At 30.2% G+C, this 26,790-nt stretch overlaps 2 protein-coding genes and 3 long non-coding RNA genes across 7 annotated transcripts; 2 read left to right on the top strand and 3 right to left on the bottom strand.

Moving 5' to 3' along the window:
• Window positions 1–2,011: 2,011 nt before the first annotated feature.
• LOC131600519 (uncharacterized) lies at window positions 2,012–3,783 on the top strand. The gene is made up of 5 exons (XR_009283168.1): window positions 2,012–2,424; window positions 2,524–2,657; window positions 2,788–2,990; window positions 3,087–3,158; window positions 3,474–3,783. It is a non-coding gene; the product is annotated as an uncharacterized LOC131600519 (long non-coding RNA).
• A 4,677-nt stretch (window positions 3,784–8,460) lies between these two features.
• LOC131600518 (uncharacterized) lies at window positions 8,461–8,943 on the top strand. The gene is made up of 3 exons (XR_009283167.1): window positions 8,461–8,553; window positions 8,637–8,764; window positions 8,853–8,943. It is a non-coding gene; the product is annotated as an uncharacterized LOC131600518 (long non-coding RNA).
• A 174-nt stretch (window positions 8,944–9,117) lies between these two features.
• On the bottom strand, window positions 9,118–10,774 carry LOC131600517 (protein LURP-one-related 15-like). Its single transcript, XM_058872668.1, has 3 exons — window positions 10,606–10,774; window positions 10,334–10,518; window positions 9,118–10,257 (listed from the first exon to the last, which is right to left on the bottom strand). The coding sequence occupies exons 1-3, from the start codon at window positions 10,664–10,666 to the stop codon at window positions 10,105–10,107; spliced, it is 399 nt and encodes a 132-aa protein (XP_058728651.1). The 5' UTR covers window positions 10,667–10,774; the 3' UTR covers window positions 9,118–10,104.
• Window positions 10,775–13,321: 2,547 nt separating this feature from the next.
• Window positions 13,322–14,389, bottom strand: LOC131600516 (protein LURP-one-related 15-like). The gene is made up of 4 exons (XM_058872667.1): window positions 14,255–14,389; window positions 13,961–14,145; window positions 13,659–13,883; window positions 13,322–13,532 (listed from the first exon to the last, which is right to left on the bottom strand). Exons 1-4 carry the CDS (start codon window positions 14,313–14,315, stop codon window positions 13,425–13,427), a joined length of 579 nt encoding a protein of 192 aa, XP_058728650.1. The 5' UTR covers window positions 14,316–14,389; the 3' UTR covers window positions 13,322–13,424.
• A 5,827-nt stretch (window positions 14,390–20,216) lies between these two features.
• Window positions 20,217–22,428, bottom strand: LOC131600514 (uncharacterized). Of its 3 annotated transcripts, none has more exons than XR_009283166.1 (4): window positions 21,891–22,428; window positions 21,561–21,794; window positions 20,722–21,115; window positions 20,217–20,512 (listed from the first exon to the last, which is right to left on the bottom strand). It is a non-coding gene; the product is annotated as an uncharacterized LOC131600514 (long non-coding RNA). The 3 variants fall into 3 exon arrangements; XR_009283165.1 differs by having other exon boundaries at window positions 20,722–21,794; window positions 21,891–22,008; window positions 22,173–22,428; XR_009283164.1 differs by having other exon boundaries at window positions 20,722–21,794.
• Between the last annotated feature and the right edge of the window lie 4,362 nt (window positions 22,429–26,790).

The raw sequence follows: 26,790 nt of genomic DNA, 5'->3' as shown, positions 1-26,790 counted from the left end.
CTTCTTCCCCAATTTTCTCTCGAAACCATAAGAACTTCTGCCAAAAAGCTGCTCCTCCGCCGCAAACACGAGCATTTCACACGCAACCTTCATCATTTTTATCAGTCACACTCAACTCTACGGCTTGTCTCACCAACAAATACTCCAATCTGTCTCCACAACAAATACATCCATCTCTTATCCATCTTTCTACGCAACAAATCCAAACCGCTGTGAGCTTCACTATTGCAAGACCTTGTGCTAATCTGAAGGAAATCAACGATAATAAGGAACTCTGGAAAATCGAAGTCAGAATCCACCACAAATGGACAGTGTTGTCAAAGACCAAAGAGCACTTCGAGGTGATTTTGATTGATAAAGAGGTATTTCGATAATTTGATGAAAAAGTTTGACATTTAAAGTTAGGGCATTGTTTCTGATTTGGTGTTTCATATGTAATTCTCATTTTTAAGGTTTAGTCTTACTTCACAAGTTCATTTGAATGACATTTGCAGCTTAATATGAAATTTACATTTTGTTTGGTTTACTGTTACTTCTACTTCATTTGAGTGTATCCAATATTTTTCTGTTGTTGTTTGATATGAATTTTACTCTTATGTTGTTTTTATATTCTTCTGTTATTGTTACTTCTACTTCATTTGTGGTGGTTTCTAAATATTAGGAAAAATAGGTTTTCGTATATATGTAGTTGATGTTTTATTATCACACACACAAATTTCTGGTTTTATTCAAAAACAATTTCATAATAAATGGTTTACTTTAGTTTTTTTTCTTCTATTAATCAACACTCATTTTCAATTCTACTAGGTCTGATATTATTTTGAATGCCTGTTCATCTTCTCATTTATGGAGTTGATAAATCTTTTTGAACTGAAGTTGATTTGGATTTTTTTCAAGGTACTGATATTCACTGCAAAGTACCAAGTTATCTTAAACAGACATATGATTCTGTTTTAACGGTTAACAACACATACACTATCTCAAATTTCCAAGTTACTTTGAATGATCTGATGTTCAAACCTTCCCAGCACAAGTATATCTTAACTTTCACTGGTGGAACTTCTGTCTCTAACAAGAACACGCATGACATACCACAAAAAACACTCCTCTTCACTCCTTTTGGTGATATCCTGTTCGGCAAGGGGAAAAGCGATGTCTTGATAGGTATGCATTTAAATTACTCTTTTACATTATAACGTAAGTTCCTTAAAATAACACAAATTTATAGTTTCCAAACTTTTGCAGATATCATAGGAATTGTCGTGGACATTGGATACAGCCAGATTTGTAATTCGAGCAAAAAACAGCAGATCAATTTGGTCCTCAAGGATTTAGGGTACAAACACTTTTGACTTCCTAAATTTCTTTGAACATCTTATTTAAACCACCCTGTGTAATTACTTTCCTGCTTTTTTTAAGAAACAACATCCTGAATTGTACTTTATGGGAAAGTTATGCCGTCCAGTTTCATGATTTCAATAGTTCAAGAAAGGATTTCAAAACACCAACTGTAATCGTCTTTCAATTTGCCAGAGTCAAAGAGGAAGGTATCTGTTTTGTACTATCATACAATAGAAAAAAGCAAGATGAGTACTTTGGCAAGTTTGCCATGTGTCACTCCATCCTGCTTTCTCACATATTATACCCATTCTATTTTTAGTAACTTATATTACTTTTAATATTTTCACATTTTATTTTTTATTTTATTATTTACTTATATTTATTATACATTATTGAGAATCTGAAACATCCCCTTTTTCTCTTCATTTCATACGCAAAACCTTTCTCCTAAAATGTTTATCCAAACCATTAAATTTTCAGCTAAGCTAATCAATGCATATTTGGTTTTCAATGTATTTGGTTTATTTTATTTGAAAAAACACACCCCAATGCAATATTCATTTGGTCTTCTAACGTTTCATTTCTGTCAAAATTGACACATCATATAAAAAAACCTACCTCTCTTTCTCTCACACCATTCATCTTCTTTCCACTCTCTGCTCCCCCTACAGCAAACTCTCTCACTTTCTCTTTCTCTGCTTCTAAAGTCATGCATCTTCATCTTCTTCCAGGTTATATTCCTACTAATTCATTTTGTATTATGGTATGGTGATTACAATAACTTCATTTGATTTAACTATTTTGATTTCGGTTCATCGACACTCTTCATATCCCTTCCATTTCGTGTATATTCACGGTATCTTGAAGGTGATTACAGTATTGTGTTTAATTTTACTTTATTGAACTATTGATTGGCTAAAGTTTTGGTTTTTCTTGAAGTTAATCTGTAACAATATTGTTTTTCTTGAAGATGTCGTTTGATAAATATAGTTTTTATATTTTGTTGAAGATAATTTTGTTACAGTATTGTTCATATCTTCAAAGAGAGAAACTGGAAACGAATGGGAAACCTTCAAAGAAAACGTGAGATCTTTTGTTACAGTATTGTTCATATTTCCTGATTCATCCTTTTGGAAATGATAAATTTTAAACTAACTCCACTTCTTTCTTTAATACCAACAGCAAAAGGCTATCGTTTGGTTCTTTGGAAGAGTTATCAAGGGCTCGATGTTCTGTTCTTGATCCTCCTTGGGAAGGACAAAACTTGATTCCTGGTGATGTTTTATTGGCAATGCTGTTATGGCTTCAATACAAAGGTATATATGTTAATAAGGCTAAAACGGGTAAGAGGGAAAATGAATTTTATGTGTTTGATTAAATGTCTAAGTTAGTTTTCATGGTTGCTTGAGTATGTTTGAGATTTATTTGAATTCATGTTTCAATTAGGTTGGGCCTTAAAGGGAAGTTCGATGAGTTGGAGTAAGTGCATGAGATAGAGAAACAAAGACTGATATGTGATTAGTAGACACAATCCTTATATGGTGGCAATATATGATTCAGATTTTTATAAGTGCATGAGATAGAAAAATGAGTTCGGATAAGGCTTGCATTGGATCAAGCAATTATAGTGTTGACGCATATACGAAAAGGTAACTCTGTTTCTATATTTCAAAATTTCCTTTTTTACGTTTATAACTGAATTCTATATTTTATTTAGTGACGCACATGTGTTTGTATCCCTGCAGCTTCTTCAAGAGCCTGGCTCATATGTTGGTGAAGTTTTCAAAATTATCGGCAAGAACAAAGTGTTGGTCAAGGTTAGCTAATTTTCTGTTCTAATTTGGATCAAAATAATTTTTCCCACACTTCACTGCTATATATCGATCTGTCATTATCACCTGTTGAATATGGTTTTGTATTCACATATTATCCTCCTACCTACTGTGTCGGGATTCCGTTGTTTTACCTTTACGAATCACCGATTTGAATTCAAATTTTCTCAAATTGGTAGTAGGTCCAATGAATAAAGCATTAGAGTTTCAAATCAAGTTAATCTTTATGTTTGTAATTTTTCCATTGTTATTCATGTTTTGTTGTTTGTTGTTTTTCATGGATTTTTTTTGGACATAAAGAATATGCAAAAGCAGCAAAACTTGCAAATCCGACAATGGTGATGATGGGAATGTGATTTTGTGTTTTCTGGATCTGCGATGATGGCTCGCCGGAGCTGTTTTGACGGTGGTGAAGTGGTGTTGCAGCTGTTGAGTTTCACTTCTCATTTAAAAGTTATGAGTTTTTTATATTTGGATTATAGTGTGTTGAGTTTAATAATATAGTGCTATGAAGTTGAAGATACTGTCAAATTTGTTGCAGAAAAATAGTTAATAACCTTATAGAATATTGTCATGTAGATAACCATATGAACATGTATGCTAATTGACTTGGATTTTTAGTATTGAAATGATGAGATAGTAAATGATCTCATCATTTTATACCAATATTGTTTCATGATGCAAATGTTAAAATCTTTCTCTAGAGATGACCTAATATGTTCGGTATTATTTTATAACAGTATATAGAACTTCATATTTTATAGGTTTCAAATTTATGTTAAATTTATAAATTTAATTTAAATTAAACTAATGCATGGTCATCTTCACATGTCAAGGTTCATGTCATGACCAATTATTTATAGTTATGGAAACTAAAGCTTATAGATTAAAGATGTGAATCACAGGGTCCTATTAATCTATAGAGGATTAGTTTTTACAATATCAAATGATAGTGCTGAAAGAATTTGTGTGTAATTGTTACTGTCCAAGTTCATGGTGTAATCTTTGTGATTGAGATTTGAACTTCAGTTTTAATTTGAAGTTTGATATTGAAAATTGTTATTAAAGAATAAAAGATTGTTTGATTGAAATCGAAGAATTTTTTATTAAATTTATGATTTAGTTTTAACTATGGGAAATTTATCTAATTTTATGTTATAATATCATGATTGTAATAATGGAGATTTTGTATTTATGAGATGAATATTTTGGCTTAAAATATATTTATAGGATATTTTGATATATAAATTTGAATATTATTTTAGTTATGATATAATAAAGAGTTGCTATTTGAAACATGATAGTTCTGATTAGATATTACTATTTGAACTATGACAAGGATGAAACGATATCATTTCTATTTGTAGCATATTTATTATTTCCGTTCAAACAAAAATATATTTACTATTTTAATTCAAATTAATCACTTTTATTTTCTTTCTTACAAAGACAATCTAATGATAGCAATCATTTTGTGATATATTGATGGAATTGTTATCTATTACAAATTGGGATGTGTATTTAAAAACATAAAATCTATTATATTTTTATATAATTAAAACATATTTTTTTTCTTTTTATATATTTGAGAGAAACTACCACTTTAGTTTTTACTTAAATCTTTTCGTTTAGTTTTCATTTTTAAATTGATAAGTATTAGTTAAATTTAATTTAATTAATATATTCAATTCAAAAAATATTCTAACGTAATTAAAGTGAGTTTAATTTCTAAATGTTTGAAAAGACTTTTGATATATATTTTTTATGATTAATAGATAAAGACGGAAGTAAATAATATAAACAATAATAATAATAATAATCCTAATATTTAATAATATAATTCTTATAGCCAAAGAAATAAAATTTAAATAAAAAATAGGAATCGGTTAGAATTTAATAAAATAGCAAATGTGGCTTTTGATTTAGTCTTTGTTTTTTAAACTAATTAAATAAGATCTTAATTAAACATTAAAGTTATTGAATGCTCTCATTTCTTTTTTCTATATTTATTTATTTTTTGTTTTATTTTAATTTGATTTTTATTTAGTTGTGGATATAATAAACAGTGAAAATAATTCTTTTTTACCATGGACAGTTTCCTTGATTATATTTTTGGTTATGTTAGGTTTTCATATTTTGAAATAAAATAAAATAAAATATTTTTTGGGTTAATTGTTGTTTTAAATTTTAAAAAATTGAGTTAATAGAATTTTAAAAATAGATCTGAAGTAATGCCACGCTCCTTCCATCTTTTGTAGGATAGTTTTATTTTTATTTTATTTATTATTTATTTTACTTAATAAATAAATTTTTCAACTCTGATCGGCTCTTTTCCTTTTGTAGGATTTTCTTCTAAAAAGTAAAATATTGTAGAAAATGAGTTATGATAATTTATTCAATTTTGAGAAAATTTAAAATAATCTTAAATTTTTGATTTGCTGTATTTATAGGTTTAAATTTTCATTATTTTTGTCACATTATTATTATAATTCACTTTTCGTTTTTATTTCATGTAAATATACTATTTCTATTTAAAAAAAAATCTTATAAAGTTGTGATTCTTTTTTAGAGTAAAACAACCATTTATATTTACACATATTTTCTTTTCAATTGCTGACTACCTATTAATCATTTTTTTTTGAAATTTTTTGTATTTAATATTTAAATGTTATTTAATTTATTCAAAACTTATTTTTTATTTTTTATTGATAAAATATATGAAATGTGATAAAATGTTATTAGTATTTTAATAATTCTTTGTTATTTAATTTTATTATTAAAGGTTAATATATAAATTTTTTTAATATTGTTTTTAGTTAACAAAAATATTAAATTTTACAACTAATTTTAATGTTACTATAATTTCATTTATAAACTGTAAACAATTATAAAACATTTGTTATTTAACAAATTTTGTCCAGTGCCTCGCACGGGTATAGTCACTAGTTTTGTTTGTTTTATTTCTTTTATGTCCCAAACCCCATTATTATTAATTAATGTTACACGGTTTTGCCTAGGAAAATATCCTTTATGTGTCTTAAACACATTCAACGTTACTAAATTACACATTAATGATGATCTTCCTGAAATTCAGAACTTCTTAAAGAGGCTACTCTATTTCTTATATCAATTTTCTCAATCTAATTATATATATACAACCTTTCATACTGAATCAATTTGTGTTCTTATTTCCCAGCATCCAAAAATTCCCATTGGGCGAAATAGCATCCCAATGTATGACTGCTCTTTCACAACAGTCACATACAAGCGGTACGATTCAGCTTAGCCCGTATGACAAGTTCATGTATAAGTCTATTGTACTCCCTCTGTCTGATGTTGTAAAACTAAAAGACGTAAGCACTTATTTCCTTACCCTAAATTAGCTTCTACTTGGTTGAAAGGCCATTTATTGATATCAGTTTCGTCATTGTTTCTGTTTCAGAATGCTCAGGTTGTTACTGTAGCGGGAAAATTCAGACTCAAAGCTGCACCTGGAGGATGGTATTACCGGGCATACCATGCTTGTCCAAGCGTTGCTAAGGGCAATCAGCCACCATATGTTTGTATAAAGGGTCACAGTACTGAGACTGAAATTTATAGGTATTTGGTATAACATTTTTTGTAATTATAGGTTTGACTACTGTGTTTAATTGGAAATTTTTATTTGTCATCACAAGGTATAAAGTTCTAATTGATGTCAACCACAATGGGTGTGAGATAACTTTTGTGTTATGGGACTGCGAATGTTATCAGCTGTTGAAAATAAGAAAAGAAATTGTTCTGGATTTCCCAAAAATACCCTTAATCTAGTTTAGTCTAAAATAATAATGTTCTGACAAAAATTGTCTTTTTCTTAGTTTTAATGTAACCATTTTGGGTGGTCAGACGGATTGGTTAATATTATTCAGGTTTTACCTTAACCTTCACGTTTTATTTATCACCCCTAGCTTTTTTTTCCATTCTTAATAATTCTGCTTTTTGCTTTTTTCCCCACCATCTTTCTCACTACATGAAATCCCAAACCCGTGCAAACCCAAAACCACTCTTCTTCCCCAATTTTCTCTCGAAACCATAAGAACTTCTGCCAAAAAGCTACTCCTCCGCCGCAAACACGAGCATTTCACACGCAACCTTCATCATTTTTATCAGTCACACTCAACTCTACGGATTGTCTCACCAACAAATACTCCAATCTGTCTCCACAACAAATACATCCATCTCTTATCCATCTTTCTACGCAACAAATCCAAACCGCTGTGAGCTTCACTATTGCAAGACCTTGTGCTAATCTGAAGGAAATCAACGATAATAAGGAACTCTGGAAAATCGAAGTCAGAATCCACCACAAATGGACAGTGTTGTCAAAGACCAAAGAGCACTTCGAGGTGATTTTGATTGATAAAGAGGTATTTCGATAATTTGATGAAAAAGTTTGACATTTAAAGTTAGGGCATTGTTTCTGATTTGGTGTTTCATATGTAATTCTCATTTTTAAGGTTTAGTCTTACTTCACAAGTTCATTTGAATGACATTTGCAGCTTAATATGAAATTTACATTTTGTTTGGTTTACTGTTACTTCTACTTCATTTGAGTGTTTCCAATATTTTTCTGTTGTTGTTTGATATGAATTTTACTCTTATGTTGTTTTTATATTCTTCTGTTATTGTTACTTCTACTTCATTTGTGGTGGTTTCTAAATATTAGGAAAAATAGGTTTTCGTATATATGTAGTTGATGTTTTATTATCACACACACAAATTTCTGGTTTTATTCAAAAACAATTTCATAATAAATGGTTTACTTTAGTTTTTTTTCTTCTATTAATCAACACACATTTTCAATTCTACTAGGTCTGATATTATTTTGAATGCCTGTTCATCTTCTCATTTATGGAGTTGATAAATCTTTTTGAACTGAAGTTGATTTGGATTTTTTTCAGGGTACTGATATTCACTGCAAAGTACCAAGTTATCTTAAACAGACATATGATTCTGTTTTAACGGTTAACAACACATACACTATCTCAAATTTCCAAGTTACTTTGAATGATCTGATGTTCAAACCTTCCCAGCACAAGTATATCTTAACTTTCACTGGTGGAACTTCTGTCTCTAACAAGAACACGCATGACATACCACAAAAAACACTCCTCTTCACTCCTTTTGGTGATATCCTGTTCGGCAAGGGGAAAAGCGATGTCTTGATAGGTATGCATTTAAATTACTCTTTTACATTATAACGTAAGTTCCTCAAAATAACACAAATTTATAGTTTCCAAACTTTTGCAGATATCATAGGAATTGTCGTGGACATTGGATACAGCCAGATTTGTAATTCGAGCAAAAAACAGCAGATCAATTTGGTCCTCAAGGATTTAGGGTACAAACACTTTTGACTTCCTAAATTTCTTTGAACATCTTATTTAAACCACCCTGTGTAATTACTTTCCTGCTTTTTTTAAGAAACAACATCCTGAATTGTACTTTATGGGAAAGTTATGCCGTCCAGTTTCATGATTTCAATAGTTCAAGAAAGGATTTCAAAACACCAACTGTAATCGTCTTTCAATTTGCCAGAGTCAAAGAGGAAGGTATCTGTTTTGTACTATTTTGTTTGTTTTATTTCTTTTATGTCCCAAACCCCATTATTATTAATTAATGTTACACGGTTTTGCCTAGGAAAATATCCTTTATGTGTCTTAAACACATTCAACGTTACTAAATTACACATTAATGATGATCTTCCTGAAATTCAGAACTTCTTAAAGAGGCTACTCTATTTCTTATATCAATTTTCTCAATCTAATTATATATATACAACCTTTCATACTGAATCAATTTGTGTTCTTATTTCCCAGCATCCAAAAATTCCCATTGGGCGAAATAGCATCCCAATGTATGACTGCTCTTTCACAACAGTCACATACAAGCGGTACTATTCAGCTTAGCCCGTATGACAAGTTCATGTATAAGTCTATTGTACTCCCTCTGTCTGATGTTGTAAAACTAAAAGACGTAAGCACTTATTTCCTTACCCTAAATTAGCTTCTACTTGGTTGAAAGGCCATTTATTGATATCAGTTTCGTCATTGTTTCTGTTTCAGAATGCTCAGGTTGTTACTGTAGCGGGAACATTCAGACTCAAAGTTGCACATGGAGGATGGTATTACCGGGCATACCATGCTTGTCCAAGCGATGCTAAGGGCAATCAGCCACCATATGTTTGTATAAAGGGTCACAGTACTGAGACTGAAATGTATAGGTATTTGGTATAACATTTTTTGTAATTATAGGTTTGACTATTGTGTTTAATTGGAAATTTTTATTTGTCATCACAAGGTATAAAGTTCTAATTGATGTCAACCACAATGGGTGTGGGACAACTTTTGTGTTATGGGACTGCGAATGTTATCAGCTCTTGAAAATAAGAAAAGAAACTGTTATGGATTTCCCAAAAATACCCTTAATCATTTTGGGTGGTCAGACGGATTGGTTAATATTATTCAGGTTTTAACTTAACCTTCACGTTTTATTTATTACCCCTAGCTTTTTTTTCCATTCTTAATAATTCTGCTTTTTGCTTTTTTCCCCACCATCTTTCTCACTACATGAAATCCCAAACCCGTGCAAACCCAAAACCACTCTTCTTCCCCAATTTTCTCTCGAAACGATAAGAACTTCTGCCAAAAAGCTGCTCCTCCGCCGCAAACATGAGCATTTCACACGCAACCTTCATCATTTTTATCAGTCACATTCAATTCTACGGATTGTCTCACCAACAAATACTCCAATATGTCTCCACAACAAATACATCCATCTCTTATCCATCTTTCTACGCAACAAATCCAAACCGCTGTGAGCTTCACTATTGCAAGACCTTGTGCTAATCTGAAGGAAATCAACGATAATAAGGAACTCTGGAAAATCGAAGTCAGAATCCACCACAAATGGACAGTGTTGTCAAAGACACGTTCAACTTAGTCTTTAGCTGCATAAACGAAGATCGCTCTCTAGTAAAGATAAGGTCCTGTGGCGCTTCACTTTCGCCTCTAAATGCTTTCCATATATCATCTCCTGCTAGCAGCTGCAAAAACAAAGCAGTCAGAATCATAAAAAGTTGATGATTATATTGATGAAGTTATTGATAATTTGTTGTATACCGATCTACGAAGATGGAGAATGGGGTTTTTGTTAGCATCATACAAGAACCGGTGTTGGCGCGGTGTTACGGTGGTTACAAGAGGACTTTTAACTTTGAAAATAAGGTTGTTGTTGGTGTCTGTGATAGTGAAGTTATTTCTCCCAGTCCATTCTTTTGTGATTATCAAATCAATTGGATGTGTAGCTGAAATTTCAAACCAAAAATAATGGTTAAATTATTTAATGAAAGACAAGAGTTTAACAAAGTGGTTTCCAAAAACATGGTTGGTACCTGGAGCACAGCATTGAGGGCCGACAATGGCGGTTGTTGAGAGTTGTGGTTGATTTGCCATGATGATTCAACAGTATCAAAGAAATTAGTGGTGCAGAAGAATTAAAAGCGTATCTATATAGCTGGAACATGCGTGATGCTATGTGACATACCTAAATATTTTAAGCTAGACTTTTTGTCCAAGACATATTTGAGGTTGATAATTTCATACAAACTGTTTCTTGCAAGATTAAGTCATTAACATATACTAATATACAAATTATGTTTCTTGATGAACAAGGAATATTTGACTGATTAAAACTTAATTCAAGAAGAGATAGGATCAGATTTTTGTTCATTGCTTTGTAGCCTGTGTTAGGCCATATACAAAATTGCTTAGTTTATAAACAAGGTTTTTGTTAGAAATATTTAATTAAGAAGAACGATTCATATAGACCTTTTCATCTAAAGCTGATATACGAACTAGTTTTGAGATGAAGCAAAAGAAAGGAAAAGTCTAACCGTTGTCATCTTTATGATTGGACTAAATGTTTTATGATAGTCTGTCTAATGTTTAACTGAAACCTTTGGCAACAAGAAATGTCTTGTACCTTTCTATAGTGCCAATTGCTAAAAAAAAAAATTTAAAAATCCTAACTGTTAGTTTCATTACGAGATTTACCCTCATTATTAATAGTTTGTTTCTAATTGGTATCAATTATGGTAGAAGAATAAGAAGTGGGTTCTATGATGGATGACAAACTTAAGGTAAAACTTTTCTTAAAGGATATAGGAGTATGATTGAATAAGGGGCGAGGGTTGTTAGTTGTATTGGGTGTGTGAGAAGCAAGAATATTGTTGGTAGTGTCAGGTGAGGAGTGTTATGATGTTGGAATTTTCGTTAATATCATGTTAGGGATTTGATGGTGTGAATTTGAAATTGTTAGTATCTATAGATACTTTAAGGTTTGGTCATTAGTTGAATGATATATCGGTTTAGATGTAATCTTAACATGGGGTTTATTAGTGGAAAAAGGAAAATATAATTTCAAAGAAGTGTGTGCCCAAATAAGAATATTTGAATGGTGTGAAGGTCATATAAAGTTTGTCCTTTGACACCAAATTTATTTTTTAAGTAGATGCACTTCCTAGATCCAGAGTTAAGTTTGGTTGGATTTCTCTTAGAATTATAAGCAAAAATATAAGCAACCAAAAATTTTCATTGATGAGAGGTTATTATTATAAACCAAAAACTTTTATAAATAAGTAGAAAGGGTTATTTAGTGTTATGTCAAAGTTATTATTATAAAGCAAGTTTAAAAATTTAGATGGTAGAATGTTGATTATAAAAATAACGTGCAGATCTAAATATAGGGAGATTGGATTGGAAGAGGAGAGCGCGAGTCACCCTTAAAAGGTGTTGGTGCTTCCTTTTAACTATCCCATTTAGTCGGGGTGTGCCAATGCAAGAAGTCTGATGATGTATCCCACATTTCAAGTAAAACAAATTTATAGTAAATTCAGGGCCACAATGTATAATGTCCTTTGACCTTGTGGAACTTACATCATCTTATATGCTCAGGTCCAATAACATCTGCCTTAGGACCTAGAGGTGTTGGAATATCATGCAAGTGAAGAACCTAAAAGAAAAGATCAATTGAACATTGAAAGAAAGATTGGACAAGTCCACGTTGAATCAAGCTTGAATCAATTCATGTTCTTTTTTATCTTGCTTCACTCTAACCAAAATCCAATTTAATCATTATCCTCTCTCTTAGATTTTAATTTTGACGAGGTCAATAGTGATGTTCAATACAAATTCCTTAAAATGTGGGCCAATCATCCTTATCGCAATAATATGGTAAAAAAATCAGAATTAGGTCAATGTATTTTTCTAACAAGAACAAAAAGAAATTAGGAGGTGCACTGCTATAGTGTTTCTCCTAATCTTGGAACTTTTGTGAATCCACTAGGAGATGTATTTTTCTTCTTCTTGAGGAACTATCTATCTTGATAGTTTTTATAGTTTTTAAGGAGTAATTTGGAAATTATATACTACTGAAGACTAAAAGCAATTATTGTCTAAAGACTTGCCAACAACATTTCTTCCTTATTCATCTAGTGATGCGTACAAATTTAGAGAAACATGTTTCAATGACATAGAGTATGTCATTTTAAATGTTGGAACATTTATTTTCAGCAGTCAATGTTTAAAAAGAGAAAAGCTGAACAAAGGAAGTGTCTCTCTTCTATGGTGAGTGGTGCACTGTTTCTAAGAAAGAGTTAAGGTCTCTTAAGCACTTTCTCATTGAGTGAGTCGACGTTACAAGCAAAAAAATCATTACAATCAAAGTAACTCTCTTTGCGTTTAAAAAGATCTTACTGACTATTCCTCCTCTCAAGCTGTATTTCAACATGAGCAAATTAAACAAAAATGCTGAGGATAAAAAGGATCTCTTGTTGTAAGCCAAGAAGGATAAAAATACTGATTTAAAGAAGATTGAGTCCAACGTTGGAACATCTACTGGAGCATCAGTAATATGAAATAAATTTGTTTCAAAGATGAAGTCATTCAAGAAAAATCACGTTCAAGACATTCAAGAAAAATCACATTCAAGACTCAGACTCAGACCCTGATGAAAACTGAATCAGCTACAAGAACTCAAGTGAAAGAATTGAATAATTTTTTTCATTTTAGTACTTACACTTATTCAAAGTGGATCCATCATCATAGTCATTTTGAACTAAATTCTCGTATTATTTTTCTTATATTGAAGTACGATAGTATGTCTTTACATTTACAAAAACAAAAACAAAAATTGAAAATGTAAACCAAAAACTTAATCAAAGGTGACAACTAGAGCCACAATGAATGCATAATCCATATTGGGAGACACATTGACCATGTACTTTTCCCTGCTAAACATAGTGCCAAGCTTCTTCTTTATCTGCAATAACAACCATAACAATTTTAGACTTAAGAAAAAAAATTATATTGATGATAGATGTATTTCTATGTTGACATTCATTCAAAAATTTATTTATGAAAGTAATTGTATATACAAATATTAAACCTGAGCAACAAGATTGTCTGAATTGCCAATATAAACTTTCCATGTTTTTTGAGATAAATTTGCTTTGACAGTGAAATCACAATCTCGTGTGCTATTATTTGCCAAATACACACTTAATTTAGTCCTTAGCTGGATCAATGATGATAGCTTCCTAGTAAAGATAAGATCGTTTGCTTCTTCACTTTCACCTCTAAATGCTTTCCAAGTATCATTTGTTGCTGTCAGCTGCAAAAACAAAGCAGTGAGTGATTGATTATGGAATAGAGAGGTTGAGTTTTTGATCAAATGATTAATGAACTAACCGATCTACGAAGACGAAGAATATGATTTCCGTTAGCATCACATAAGAACCTGTGTTCATGGGATGTTACGATGGTTACAAGAGAACTTTTGACAGTGAAAACAACGTTGTTGTTGGTGTCTGTGACAGTGAAGCTATCTCTCAAAGTTCTCTCCTTTGTGATTATCAAATCAACCGGATTTGTAGCTATAACAAACAAATAATCTTGGTAAGATTAATTAATTCAAGGAGTCTGATAAAGTGGTTTCAGTAATCACACAGTGAAAAAATCCTAAGATCATATGGTAATTGATACCTGGAGCACAGTATTGAGGGCTGATAATGGCGGTTGTAGAGAGTTGTGGTTGATTTGCCATGGAGATTGAAGAATATCAAAGAAAATGTTTTTTTAATATTTGTTGAAGTTGGAAATGTAGAATGAGGTACTTATCCTATAGTTTGACCCGAAGGTTTATTTATATAGCTAGACTATGGCGGTTGAAGAGAGTCGTGGTTGATTTGCCATATTGATCATTCAAGAATACCAAAATGGGTTTTACAGATGTGTCTATTATTTTTTAGATGTGTGTTATATACTGATTTTATGGGAATATGCATCTGATATATTTTTTTATAATTAAAAAAACTAGTCAGAGACCCGTGCTTCCGCACGGGTGATTTTTTTCCTGTTGTAGTATTTTTGTAATGATATGAATAATATAAATAAAAGGAATTATAAGCAATATGCATAATTAAAAGGAATTGTTTTATTTGAATAGAGTTATAGTTTTATTGATTGCTCTGTTATACTCCCAATTCTTTGAAAACCTAATATCCATGGGAATCGTTTTGAAATTTGAAAATAAATACTTTAGTTTTCAAATAAAAGTCATTATTGTTTAAAATAAAATAGGCATTGTATTGAAATTGGCCCTTAAGATTAAACATTATTATCTTATTCATGTGCTAATTTTGTGTGTAATAAAGAACCATATAAAAAAGGACATGTGAGTTGGAGAAAAAAATAAAATTTTAACAAATGCAAATGTAAAATTTTAAATATAAATGAAAAATATGATTGATTAAAATAAAATAGACATTATGTTGATAGTGACCCGTGAGATAATAAATAAATAAATAGAGAAAAAAATTAAAATGAAAGTAAGAAAGTGTGAAAAATGTGAGAGAAATTTGAAATTTTAATTAAGATAGAGAAAATGTTTAATGATCGATTAAAAAAAATTAAATATTGAGTTGATAATGGCCCGTGAAATAATTAAATATTTTTGGGAATAATAATTAAATGATCGATTATTAATATTTTTTGCGATAATAGATAAATGTTAAAAAATTAAAATGAAAGTATGGAAAAATGAAATGCGAAAGAAATTTGAAATTTTTAGTAAGATTAAAATTTAAAAATAGATTATTAATATTTTTTGTAATAATAAATAAATTAAGAAAAATTAAAATGAAAGTAAGAAAGTGTGGGAAAATGAAATGTAAAAGAAATTAAAATATGACTTCCATCATCCATGGCTTACATGTGATGTCATCATTCGTGCAATAAAGTTGTAGGGAAAATGTTATTTAATTCGGACCAATGAAAAGCTAACACTTGGGGCATCCATTCAATAAAGTTGAAAGAGTGAATACTTAATTTGTTAGTTACAAAAATGACTTTTTATTAGTGCAAATAAATTTTGGTGAAAGGGTAATTTAGGCAATTTGGTCAATCTATTATTAATGAATAGATAGTAGATTGAACACTTTTATCTTTGAATTTAATTGAGTATCTGTCATATCATTTTTTAATGGTATTATTTTATTTTTTAAAAAATTAAAATTTAAAATTATTAAAGTACCGATACTTAACTAAAATCAAAGAATTTGTTTTAAAAAAATAATTTTGATAATGATCCAGAGAATGTATAAGTTTTAAAATATATTATAGAATTCTAATTAGTTTTAATTTTTTTAATCAAAGTATTAAATTTTCATTATTCAAAAAAACAATAAAGTATAATCCGATAACAAGAATTCTGAAATCTATAAATCAATTTTAAGAATATAGACTAACATGTATATATGTTTAATTTTTAATATATACTACATCTTTAATATTATGTATAATTCTATCTGTAATTTTAGGATCCAAGTCTTTTTTCGCAAAAACTCTATTATTGTTTCTTCCATGTGAAAGCTCATATAATATTTCTACTAGAGCAATCTTTATCAATTGTCTTTGTACTCCTTTTTTCTTAGTTTTCTTAGTAATCCATTCAATCTCTTTTGTCCACTCACTTGGATGTTTATTTATCTATAGCCAATGAAGGATATCCTTCCAATTTTTGTTATACTTCCAGTATTCAAACAACAAATGGTTCATAGTCTCATCATGTATGCAATAGCAACACTTTCGATTCACGATGGTTCCAAATTTAGTCAGCCAATCTTTTGTTGGTAATCTCTCCATAAGTGTCATCCACAAAATGAATGCGACTCTAGGTCTTACATGATTGTTGAACAAGATCCTTTTCCAAACAACTTGCCCATACTCACCACGCAAAGCCTACATCAAACTTGTTTTATACTTTTTCTTTTCAACAACATCAACCCAATATCCAATACTACTCAAGTACTTTTAACTATTTTTTTCAGAATCTATAAATAGTTAGAGGTTACCTGCCATTGCATGATGTCACATCTTTTAAAATAATAATGTCACATCTTTTAAAATAATAAGTGTCGAGCCACCGAATCCACAACTTATCAGACTTAATTTCTAAATATATAAAATAAATTATTTTTAAAATGTGAGAGTTTGTAAGAATTTAGAGTACAAATTTTACAAGTACTTTAAAAATAGTTAATATAATATTTTGATCAATTATAAAATGTAAAATATATTTAAATAATATATTTTATTTAATTATAATATATTTTACTTTTCAGTGTAATTTTTTGTACTTATATATTTATTATTTATTACAAAATTTTATAATAGTAATTCATTTGTGTTAGTTCATTGTAAAAATACAATGAGAGAAATTTGTTCACGTGTATAGACGCATGAGACTTCATAAATATTAATAAGATGACAAGGATCTTTGACGAGGATAGTATGATAAGGCAGCAATAATTTTATATTGATAAGGTGGTAAGGATCTTTGATGAGGGTCTAGAAAGATAATATAATAAGGCAACAATAATCTTTGATGAAGGTCCAATAAGATAGTTTGATAAGCTGACAAGGATGTTTGATAATGGTTCAATAAGATAGACTAATAAGGCGACAAAGATCTGTAATGAATGTCTAACAAGATATTCTGATAAGACGGAAATGATTCCTAATAAGTATTTAGGTAGCTGTATTTGTAACTCCAGACAATCCTAAACGAATTGAGTTACTTAAACCAATTCAGTTTATTAGTTTCAATTGGGTTTATTGCATGTGGTCTAATGCTTATGTTATGATGGTATCTTTGTAGAAAAAGCAAGCCAAATAAAAAGTGGCAAGGAAATTGAAGTTGAGGAGAACTGATAGAACAAGGGGTTTTAAGTGCAAAAAGCTCAAGGGATTTTGAATTTCTATTATGTTGGACAAATTGGAGACATGATGTATTTCTATTATGCCTTTTTTGGGATTTATGTATTTATGTTATGTTGTATTTTGAGTCATGAACAATTTCAAGATATGACCTTATTATCATGTATTTTGTCTTTATGTATTTTGGATACATTAACCATCATATGGTTTAGTAATATTTGACTTTTTTTGGCTTTAATATTTGACCTTTGGTATATTTTTGTTATGTCTTTTTACCTCTAATCTTATTTTAGTTCATTAATAAACAGGGATGAAAAAAATAAAATCACAAGGGACCATAACCAAAACATCATATTCATTCATTAAATATGCATAACAGTTGGAATCAAGGATGAAATTCATAACAACTACTTGTTAGAGGGACGAAAAACAACAAATATTATAGTCTCATTCAAATGGGAATCACCATCATTTCTAATAAGCAATGAACAAACTCCGTGATACAATCAACAGAAACTTGAACAAATTGGCTTTTCTCCTTTCTTTTTCGAATTTCATCTTCATCTTTGCTTTTTTCTTAATCTCAAGCTCCTTAACAATGCAACCTAAAATCTTCACAACCTTTGAGAAATTACATTCACTTGAATTTATGGGTTCACTTGATGTGATTCGTTCAAGTTCATCATCTCTAATAAACTACTTGCAACTTGAGATTAACCCAAAATTTTATACTTCCAATATCTTCGTTTAGGATTTTCAAGTGAGTTTGACATAAGCAACTTCATTGATCTATTGCAACCACATACTGGCACTTGAAACAAATTAAAATTTTCCTTTGAGGGAGAAGCCATGGGTGAATGGATGATGAATGTGTATAGGAAGAATAAGGTAACAATAATATATATATATATATATATATATATATATATATATATATATATATATATATATATATATATATATATATATATATATATATATATATATACTAGTACTTAGACCCGTGCGAGGCACGGGTTAAATATTTCTAAGTAAAAAAATATATTTTAAAAATACTTAAAATCTTGCACGGGTTAAATATTTTCTAAGTAAAAAAAAATATTTTAAAAATACTTAAAATTTAGAAATTTTACTTATAATAAGATTATTATTGTATGGATAAAATGTTATTATTATTAATAGTATACATAAACAAATTAATTTAACTAATTTTTTTTTGTTAATTATAAAAAGAATAAATGAAAACAAATTTTTCACTATTTATTGTGAGGTATTATTTACAATTCAAATTCTTACTTTTATCATCGGTATCATATTAAAAAACTTATAATTTTTTATTTATTTATTGTCAAAGATTATCATCCATGCAAATTCTAACTCAATAAAAATATGTCAAATAATATATATTGAGTTATTTTTTAGATTTAAGCTACTAATAAAAAATAGTTTAGATCGTCAACAAATTATTCCTTTAAATGAAAATGATTTACACATATATTATAGAACAATTTCATAAATCATACTTATTCATTAAAATTTTAATATATAAAACTTTTTTTTTAATTTAATATAATTGATATATCACTAACAATTATTTCGATTCATCTTATTAATTTAAACATTCAACATATCCTCAATTTTTTTAACGAAATCAATTGAAAAAATTTCATTCAATTAAAACGAATCTTTACTTTCTATCATTTCTTCTAAAATTTATTACTTTTAAAATTCAACATATTTTTAAATATTTGGTTATAAAATAATATATAATAATGACTCAAATAAAACAATTTAAAAGAATATTTTACAAACAAAATCAATAATATTTTAGAGACACGGGATTAAAGGAAAACAATTATTGATTGAGTTGAAAAATTATTTCAAAAAAAAAATAATAAATCATATTTGTTGAAAAGAGAAACAGTATAAGTGGTTGGATAAAAAAGGAAATAATAAAAAATAATAATATGATAAATAGATAAATTTAATATATTTTTATAACTTAATGGGATTAATAATTTATTTACTAATCAATTTATCAATTTAATAATAATGAATTGATATGCCAATTTTTTAGGCTACTAAGGAAAAAGTGAACGTGGGATAAAGAAAAAAAATATCAACTGAGTTGAAAAAACATTTCAAAAAAAATATTAAATCACATTTATTGAAAAGAAAAAGAGTATAGTGATTAAGATAAAAAAAAATATTAAATCACATTTATTGAAAAGAATATTAAATCACATTTATTGAAAAAATATTTAAAGAATGGAATATAGAATGACTCCCTGAGAATGGTTCACAATTTATTCTAATTTATAATTATAATTAATAATTAAATCACTATTTATTAAAAAGAGAAAGAGAATAAGTGGTTCAGATAATTTTAAAATTCACTTTAAAGTTTCAAGTTTTAATATTTGACTCACTTTTAGAGTGAATTGTTATAGTTATTTATTTTTTTGTCAAGCTCATATTTATATATTTTTAATACATACTAAAATGTATTGAATTCAAAGTTTTTTAAATGAATCTTTAAAATGTAATATTTATACAATGTGGAATCAAAACAAACATTGCTAATAAAGAATATATTAATTAGAATGAGTCTATGTTGGCCCAGAGAATATTTGTCAATCAATTTCTGCTAAAAATCCCACTTTTGCTATACACTACTTGCTAGAGAATTTGTACGACATACATGTTAAGTACATGAACACCAAAATAAAAATTTTATGTTCCCCAAGATTTATTCTTCACAATGTTTATAATTTGTTATACAATCATTATCTGACATCTACAAAACTTAAATTAATACTACCAAACAAACACAAAGTCAAAAACTAAAAAAATATTAATAAAGTTTTTATAATATCATTTACAAAACCAAGTAAAAATGGTTTGCTGGACAAAAAGATAATAAGAAAGACGTCATTTGATTACCTGCAAACTGCTTATAATATGAAAAAAAAATCAATACCTTTTCTCTGTTATGTCCTTAGCCCCATATATGTAAAAAACGTCCTGCACAAACAATTCATTTGTCAACACCAGAAAGCATATCGCAACATTATTGTTATATGTTTTGGCTGGACTATTTATGCTATTGACAAAGACCATATTCTAGGGATGCAGAAGTAAATCTATGACACAAACATTTTGTTTGTTGTAATTGACTCAACTTTCTATTAATAAGACTACTGTAGAGAACTATAGTTAAATCAAATCAACACCTATTGATTTTGCTTCTTCAAATAACATGTATGCTTCCTCAACCTTTCAATTTTAGCTACTCCATCAACAATAGAACCATAAGTTACAGAAGTGGGTTGTAGACTCTTTGTCTTCATTTCCTCCAGCAGTTGGAATGCTTTACCGACCTTATCGGACTTGCAAAACGTCGATTACTCTCAGAAGCAGTATTGCATCATATATATTTGACAAACAGCCTTGCAACAAATAGAGGTTGAAACATATAACCAGTAACAAAATTACAGCAGTTGATGGTGAAACTCCACAACAACCCAAACCGATCAATTCACCAAACTTGTGCAATCGACACTAATGACAACCCGCTATACAGATCTGGGCGCAATTCATCATCTTTGCAGTTTATAGGTTGCGTGACTTTGGATGTGTATTCGAAAAAGCACATGTACAAAGAGATCAAATATTATTCGAAGAAAAAAACACCCTTACAAAGAGATCATATTAAGAAGTTAAGAACAGTAGTCTATATGTTGACAGAAAACATGATCAAAACAAAACATAATATTAACGCGTCACATGAAGTGAGAATGAAACCGAATTTGTACAAATAACATCAAATAAACTATGATGTACAAATAGCATCACATTTGATGTTACTTAGAAATGAAATGAGCCAATTGTAACACTGCAACATAAGCAATCACAATTCTATAATTTTCAAAATTAAAACAACTTCCATAATTCTAACCAAAATATATATCCAAGTAAAATATATAGTTTACATGTACACAAAGCAAAGATATAAGAAATAATAACAGGAATCATAACAATTACCTTCATGAGCATAAAGAAAAACACAAACCTTCAGGTCACTAAATGTCTCAGTTGCTGCAAAACGAACTAAAATGGGAAAGAAGGCTGATGCATCTACTTGTGGAACAACAAACTCATTGACACACTACCAAATTTTTAAGATTAGACAAACTAACATTCTATAACTCAGCCGAAGTCTCTTACCCTTGGACTCTTTTTATGCACTTATTTTAACTCTCTTTTGCACATTATTAAGAGGCACCACTCAACCAATTGTCTTTTCCTGTACCATAAAACAAAGATCCAATTATAAAAGCAATTTATTAAAAAAATCCAACATGTCAAATGATGAGATAAAAAGAAAGAATATTCTTATTACATCGGGAATATGTGTTTTGCAGACTCATCCCAAATGGCAAGGAAATATCGAGTTCTTAAGATACCCTAAATTTAAGGATTAAAGTAAAAAAACCAGCAAAGCAAAGAACCTGAAAACACTATTTAGTGAAAAAGTATTAAGGCAAAATAAAGCTCTGCAGAACTAAATGTGTATCATGTCTCCTCTCCACATCCATGAGTGGAGTGAGTTCAGTTCCACCATTTAGTGAAAACTTCGACCTAATGTGAAATGGAGAGAGAAAGAGAGATGGGTTGCGTTTACCTAATGGCGGATATTAAATTGTTTTGGCGGTGTCTCCGGCCGGCGAGGCGGCATGCGGTCGATGTACATTCAAAAGTTGTGTTGGCTTTGTGGTTAAGGTATGAAAGGAGAGAGGATGATAATTGAAGGGGTTGCATTGAGAAAAGAAATTGGATGTGAATTGGAAAAAGATATTGAAGGTGAATCGTTTTATGTATTTTGACGGTGGAAAACGTTTTCCCAGAGAAACAAAATTGAATGTGAATTGGCACAACGTTAAAAATAATAAATTTAAACAATTTGAAAAGTCGGAAGCGTGAAAGAAAACAATTATATGGTGCATTTAATTATTTGTATTTATTCATGCTATTAAGTAATGAAAAAAAAGAAAATAATAAAAAAATAATAGTAAAATACAATTAAGGTAATTTCTATTTATAGGAGAATTAAAAATAGAAGAAGAGATGTGGGCTTGCCAAGTGGCAAATTTGCCCAAATTCTCATCTTGCTTTATTCTATTCTATGATATATATATATATATATATATATATATATATATATAAATGGAAAATTTTAAAAATTCATGGTTAAATTTATTGATAATTAGATAAAAATAATTAATGTAACACATTTTTAAAAAATTAAAGAATCAGTATAAATCTTTTTAAAATTAAAGAATTAAAATGAACTTTAATGTTGAACCTTAAATTTTTATATTTGCATTGATATTTGTAGTAAATGAGGAATTATGGATGAATCTATGGTGTAGATATTATGTCTTGCGGTTTTAATTGAGTTATATTTTGTAAAAAAGCAGTAAAGTGTTTGGCAATAATAAATCAAGTAACTAATATAATGAAAAGACGTGGGAGTTAAATGTAAGCACTGAAGATTGGTTTTTTTTTGGGTTCAAACACGATAATCCAGGGGGTGTAAACATAAATATTCAAGGGACAAATTATAAGTACCAGTGTAATTTTCGAAATCTCAGGGTGTGCAGCTGCATCCCCTCACTTGCATGTGGGTCCGCCACTGTATATAGAATGTCCAAAATGTTTTTTTTTTTGGATTTCATCTCTTCTTTAAATAACTCTCATAGGTTTAAAAAACAAATGTCAAGTCAGCAACGTTAGCCACATTTTTTTTAACAGAACTTTGACATCAATGACCAACGTCAACAAGAAAGTGACACATAGGGAGTTAGACAAAAAAAAATTTAAGGCTATGTTTGCGAGTTTGGAGGGGAGGGGAGGGGAAGGCTTCCAAAACGAAATTTTAAAAGAATATAGAAAAATATTTGACATTTTTGAAAAAATGATTTTGTTTAGAATGATAAAAGAGTCATTACCATTACTAAATTTTTTATTTTCAGAATACTATAACAACATAAAAGATATTTGTAAGCCCTATAAAACTCTCCTTCAATATAATTTTTGAGTTCCCCCATTTTATGGGAGTTTTGGTGTTATAAATAAAATCAAACCCTCCAAAATCCTCCTACCCAAAATTTATTTATTCATTTCACTCAATTCTGCCTATTTTCCAAAGTCCTCTCCCCCCTTCCTCTCCAAACTCGCAAACAAAGCCTTAGGGATCAAAATCAAAAAATCACAAATTTACATGATCAAAAGACTATTTAAGCTTTTAAAAATCATGATTAATTTATAAATTCTTTTACTTTTTAAAACTTTCATGTTAGAGAAAATAATTAGATGGAAGAAAGATGGAGATGAAGAGATATATGCATCAAAAATAAAATAATCAACAAAAATTTAAAAAGAGAAGAGTTTAGAGATAATACACTCGAGATTTATACTTGTTCAATCTAACTATGTGATATTTCGTTGTCCTTAAGAATTTTTTCTTGAGAGTTCTACTATAATTAGACTTGAGCTTTTACGGAATCAATCTATGAACCTTCTAACAATCAAATAGAGGTTTAAAAAAAAAATCTCGGTTTAGCTTACAACCTTTAAGTCCATTACAAATACAATCACAAGAGAATCACTGATAGAAGGATATTATATGATTTATATGATTAGTATTGTTATTGATAGGGGTAATAATAGTACTTATATTATTAGTATGATATTGGGCTTTTGTATATTTGGGCTTTTAATGGAACATCCATTATGAGAACTATATATGTAGTGTCTTAGACACAATTAAGGGTATCAAGAAATCAAATGAATTTTATCTTTATTCCTTTTATTTTATTTACTCATTTTAGTGTTCTTCCCCTTTTCTAGTAGAAACCCTAGATTATTAGTTTGGTAGGAATAACTTCCTATCAATTGGTGCTTTCATCCATGTACTCAAATCCTCCTATGGATTATGCTTATCATACACCTTCATCTCATCAATGGAGCATTCCTCCAACCTATTCCACACCCACACCAACACCTTCATTTCCATCATTCCCATGGGAACTCTTCACACCTTACTACACTCATGGATCTTCATCACCAAAATTTTATCTAAATCATGGATATTCACCTCATACACCTACCTCATATCCACCACCACCTAACCCATATTCATACTACTCATCATCTCCTTATTCATATGACTACAATAATTACCATCAACTACAATCAACAAAAATCTCCTACAAAATTAAAAAAGAATTTGAGAAACATTTGCAAGTGTCTCATCTCTCTTTTAAGAAATACTCACAAAAAAATTCAAAAATCATTCTCCCAAAATCCAACTCAACCAACATCAGACTCAAAACCATTAGATCCGGGAGTTATTATGCCTCCCCTTCATCTAATTTCTCAACTCTCGATGTCTCTTCCTCCCGGAAACTCCCATCCCTTTCTTCCAACCCTTTATCATCTTCCAAATTCGAAAAGGAAAACAAAACCCCCAATTCCACTCTCCCGTTTCAAAAAGGAAACTCCCACACAGGAGGAATTAAGGATTTAACCCAACTAAACAACTCAAAACAACAATGCGTGGAAGGAGAATCTCGCGGTAAGGCTATTACGGAAGAGCCTTGGGTAGTCTCTAAAGGTTCTGTTGCAGAGACGACGAAAGTTGATGTCCTTGAACGGGAAGGAGTGATTCGTCATAACGGTTTGGCATTTGATGTGGATAACGTTCATGTTACTGATACTGTTGTGGAGGACCTTACAATAGCCTCTCGCGATGGCGGAAGCGTTCAGGAGAGGGTGTTTGTGGATTGGAAATACAAGTTCTCCGCTGTGTGCAAATGGACGGTGAAAATGTCTTCGGCTCTGTCATCGTCGTCATTGGTGTCGTCGTCGGTTGTTGCAGGTCCTGTTTCTGATGTCTTCAACGAATCTAAGCTCAATCAATTACCCGAAAGCTTAGCTATTGGCCATGTCCATTATTCCACTGCTAGACAATCCATGCTGAAAAACGTTCAACCTTTCGTTACTGGGTACCGTTTTGGTTCTGTTGGGGTTGCTCATAACGGGAATTTGGTTAACTATCGCACTTTGAGAGCTAAGCTTGAAGAAAAAGGTTCAATTTTTAACACTACTTCTGATATTGAAATTGCTCTTCATTTGATTTCTACTTCAAAGCATAAACCTTTTATATTGAGAATTGTTGATGCATGTGAGAAGCTTGAAGGGGCTTATTCTATTGTGTTTGTTACTGAGGATAAGCTTATTGCTATGAGTGATCCTTTCGGGTTTCGACCTTTGGTTATGGGGAGGAGAAGTAATGGTGTTGTTGTTTTTGGCTCTGAGATTTGTGCTCTTGATTTGATTGAAGCTACTTATGTGAGGGAAGTTTTCCCTGGTGAGGTTGTTGTGGTTGACGATAATGGAGTCAAACAAATCATGAACTCTACAGAGAACTTGCTTCTTCAAACACAAGATGCTGCTGTAAAACTCAACACCAGAATACATATGCATGTTGCAGAAATACCTTATGAAAATGAACTAGTTGTGGATGTTCACAAAGTTAATCATATAACTGTTACATACTTGGACAAGATCAACTTCCTTCAAAACAATCTGTTGACAGCTCACTCAGTTTGGGTGGATGATAATGAGACATCTCTTCTATCAAGGGCAGGGGTCAAAGTGTCTCACTGTCCAGCTGCTGCTATGAGAATGCTTGGTGCTGGCATCTGCGTATCCTTGGGAACGAATGAGGCTCCATCTAACAATCGCATGAGCATTGTTGATGAAATGTACCTAGCATCTCTAATTAACAAAAGAGGAGGCGTTTTCACCCATAGAACTACCGATCCAACAGCACTGTCTGCCGAAACTATTCTTAAAATGGTCACAGTTAATGGTGCAAAGTCAGTACAATGGGATGATGAACTGGGTTCTCTTGAGGTTGGGAAAAAGGCTGACATTGTTGTTGTCAATCCTTCCACTTGGTCTATGGTTCCTATTCATGACTGTATCTCCAACATGGTTTATTGCATGCGAACAGAAAATGCGGTTTCTGTTATGTATAATGGTCTGTGTATAAGGAAGGACAAAAATATTGTCACTGTGGATGAGGGAGAAGTTATTTTGAAAGCAAAACAGACTTCTGCTGAACTTCTCGCAATTCAACACCTCCACGTAACTTTCCTCAACACTGAATACATCCACAACCGTCTCATCCATTTCAATGATGATATTCAAGCTCTTTCGGAATGTTACCCTAT

This window comes from Vicia villosa, linkage group LG4 (genome assembly GCF_029867415.1).
Source record: "Vicia villosa cultivar HV-30 ecotype Madison, WI linkage group LG4, Vvil1.0, whole genome shotgun sequence".
NCBI classification, from domain to species: Eukaryota; Viridiplantae; Streptophyta; class Magnoliopsida; order Fabales; family Fabaceae; genus Vicia; species Vicia villosa.
This window is presented reverse-complemented; position numbering and strand designations above follow the sequence as displayed.

Coding starts and splice junctions, on each gene's coding strand:
- LOC131600517 (XM_058872668.1), bottom strand. CDS start 10,666: ATGGCAAATCAACCACAACTCTCAACAACCGCCATTGTCGGCCCTCAA. Junction 10,519..10,605: donor CCCTCAATGCTGTGCTCCAG/GTACCAACCATG, acceptor TTGAAATTTCAG/CTACACATCCAATTGATTTG. Junction 10,258..10,333: donor TTCTCCATCTTCGTAGATCG/GTATACAACAAA, acceptor TTGTTTTTGCAG/CTGCTAGCAGGAGATGATAT.
- LOC131600516 (XM_058872667.1), bottom strand. CDS start 14,315: ATGGCAAATCAACCACAACTCTCTACAACCGCCATTATCAGCCCTCAA. Junction 13,884..13,960: donor TTCTTCGTCTTCGTAGATCG/GTTAGTTCATTA, acceptor TTGTTTTTGCAG/CTGACAGCAACAAATGATAC. Junction 13,533..13,658: donor CAGACAATCTTGTTGCTCAG/GTTTAATATTTG, acceptor TTGTTATTGCAG/ATAAAGAAGAAGCTTGGCAC.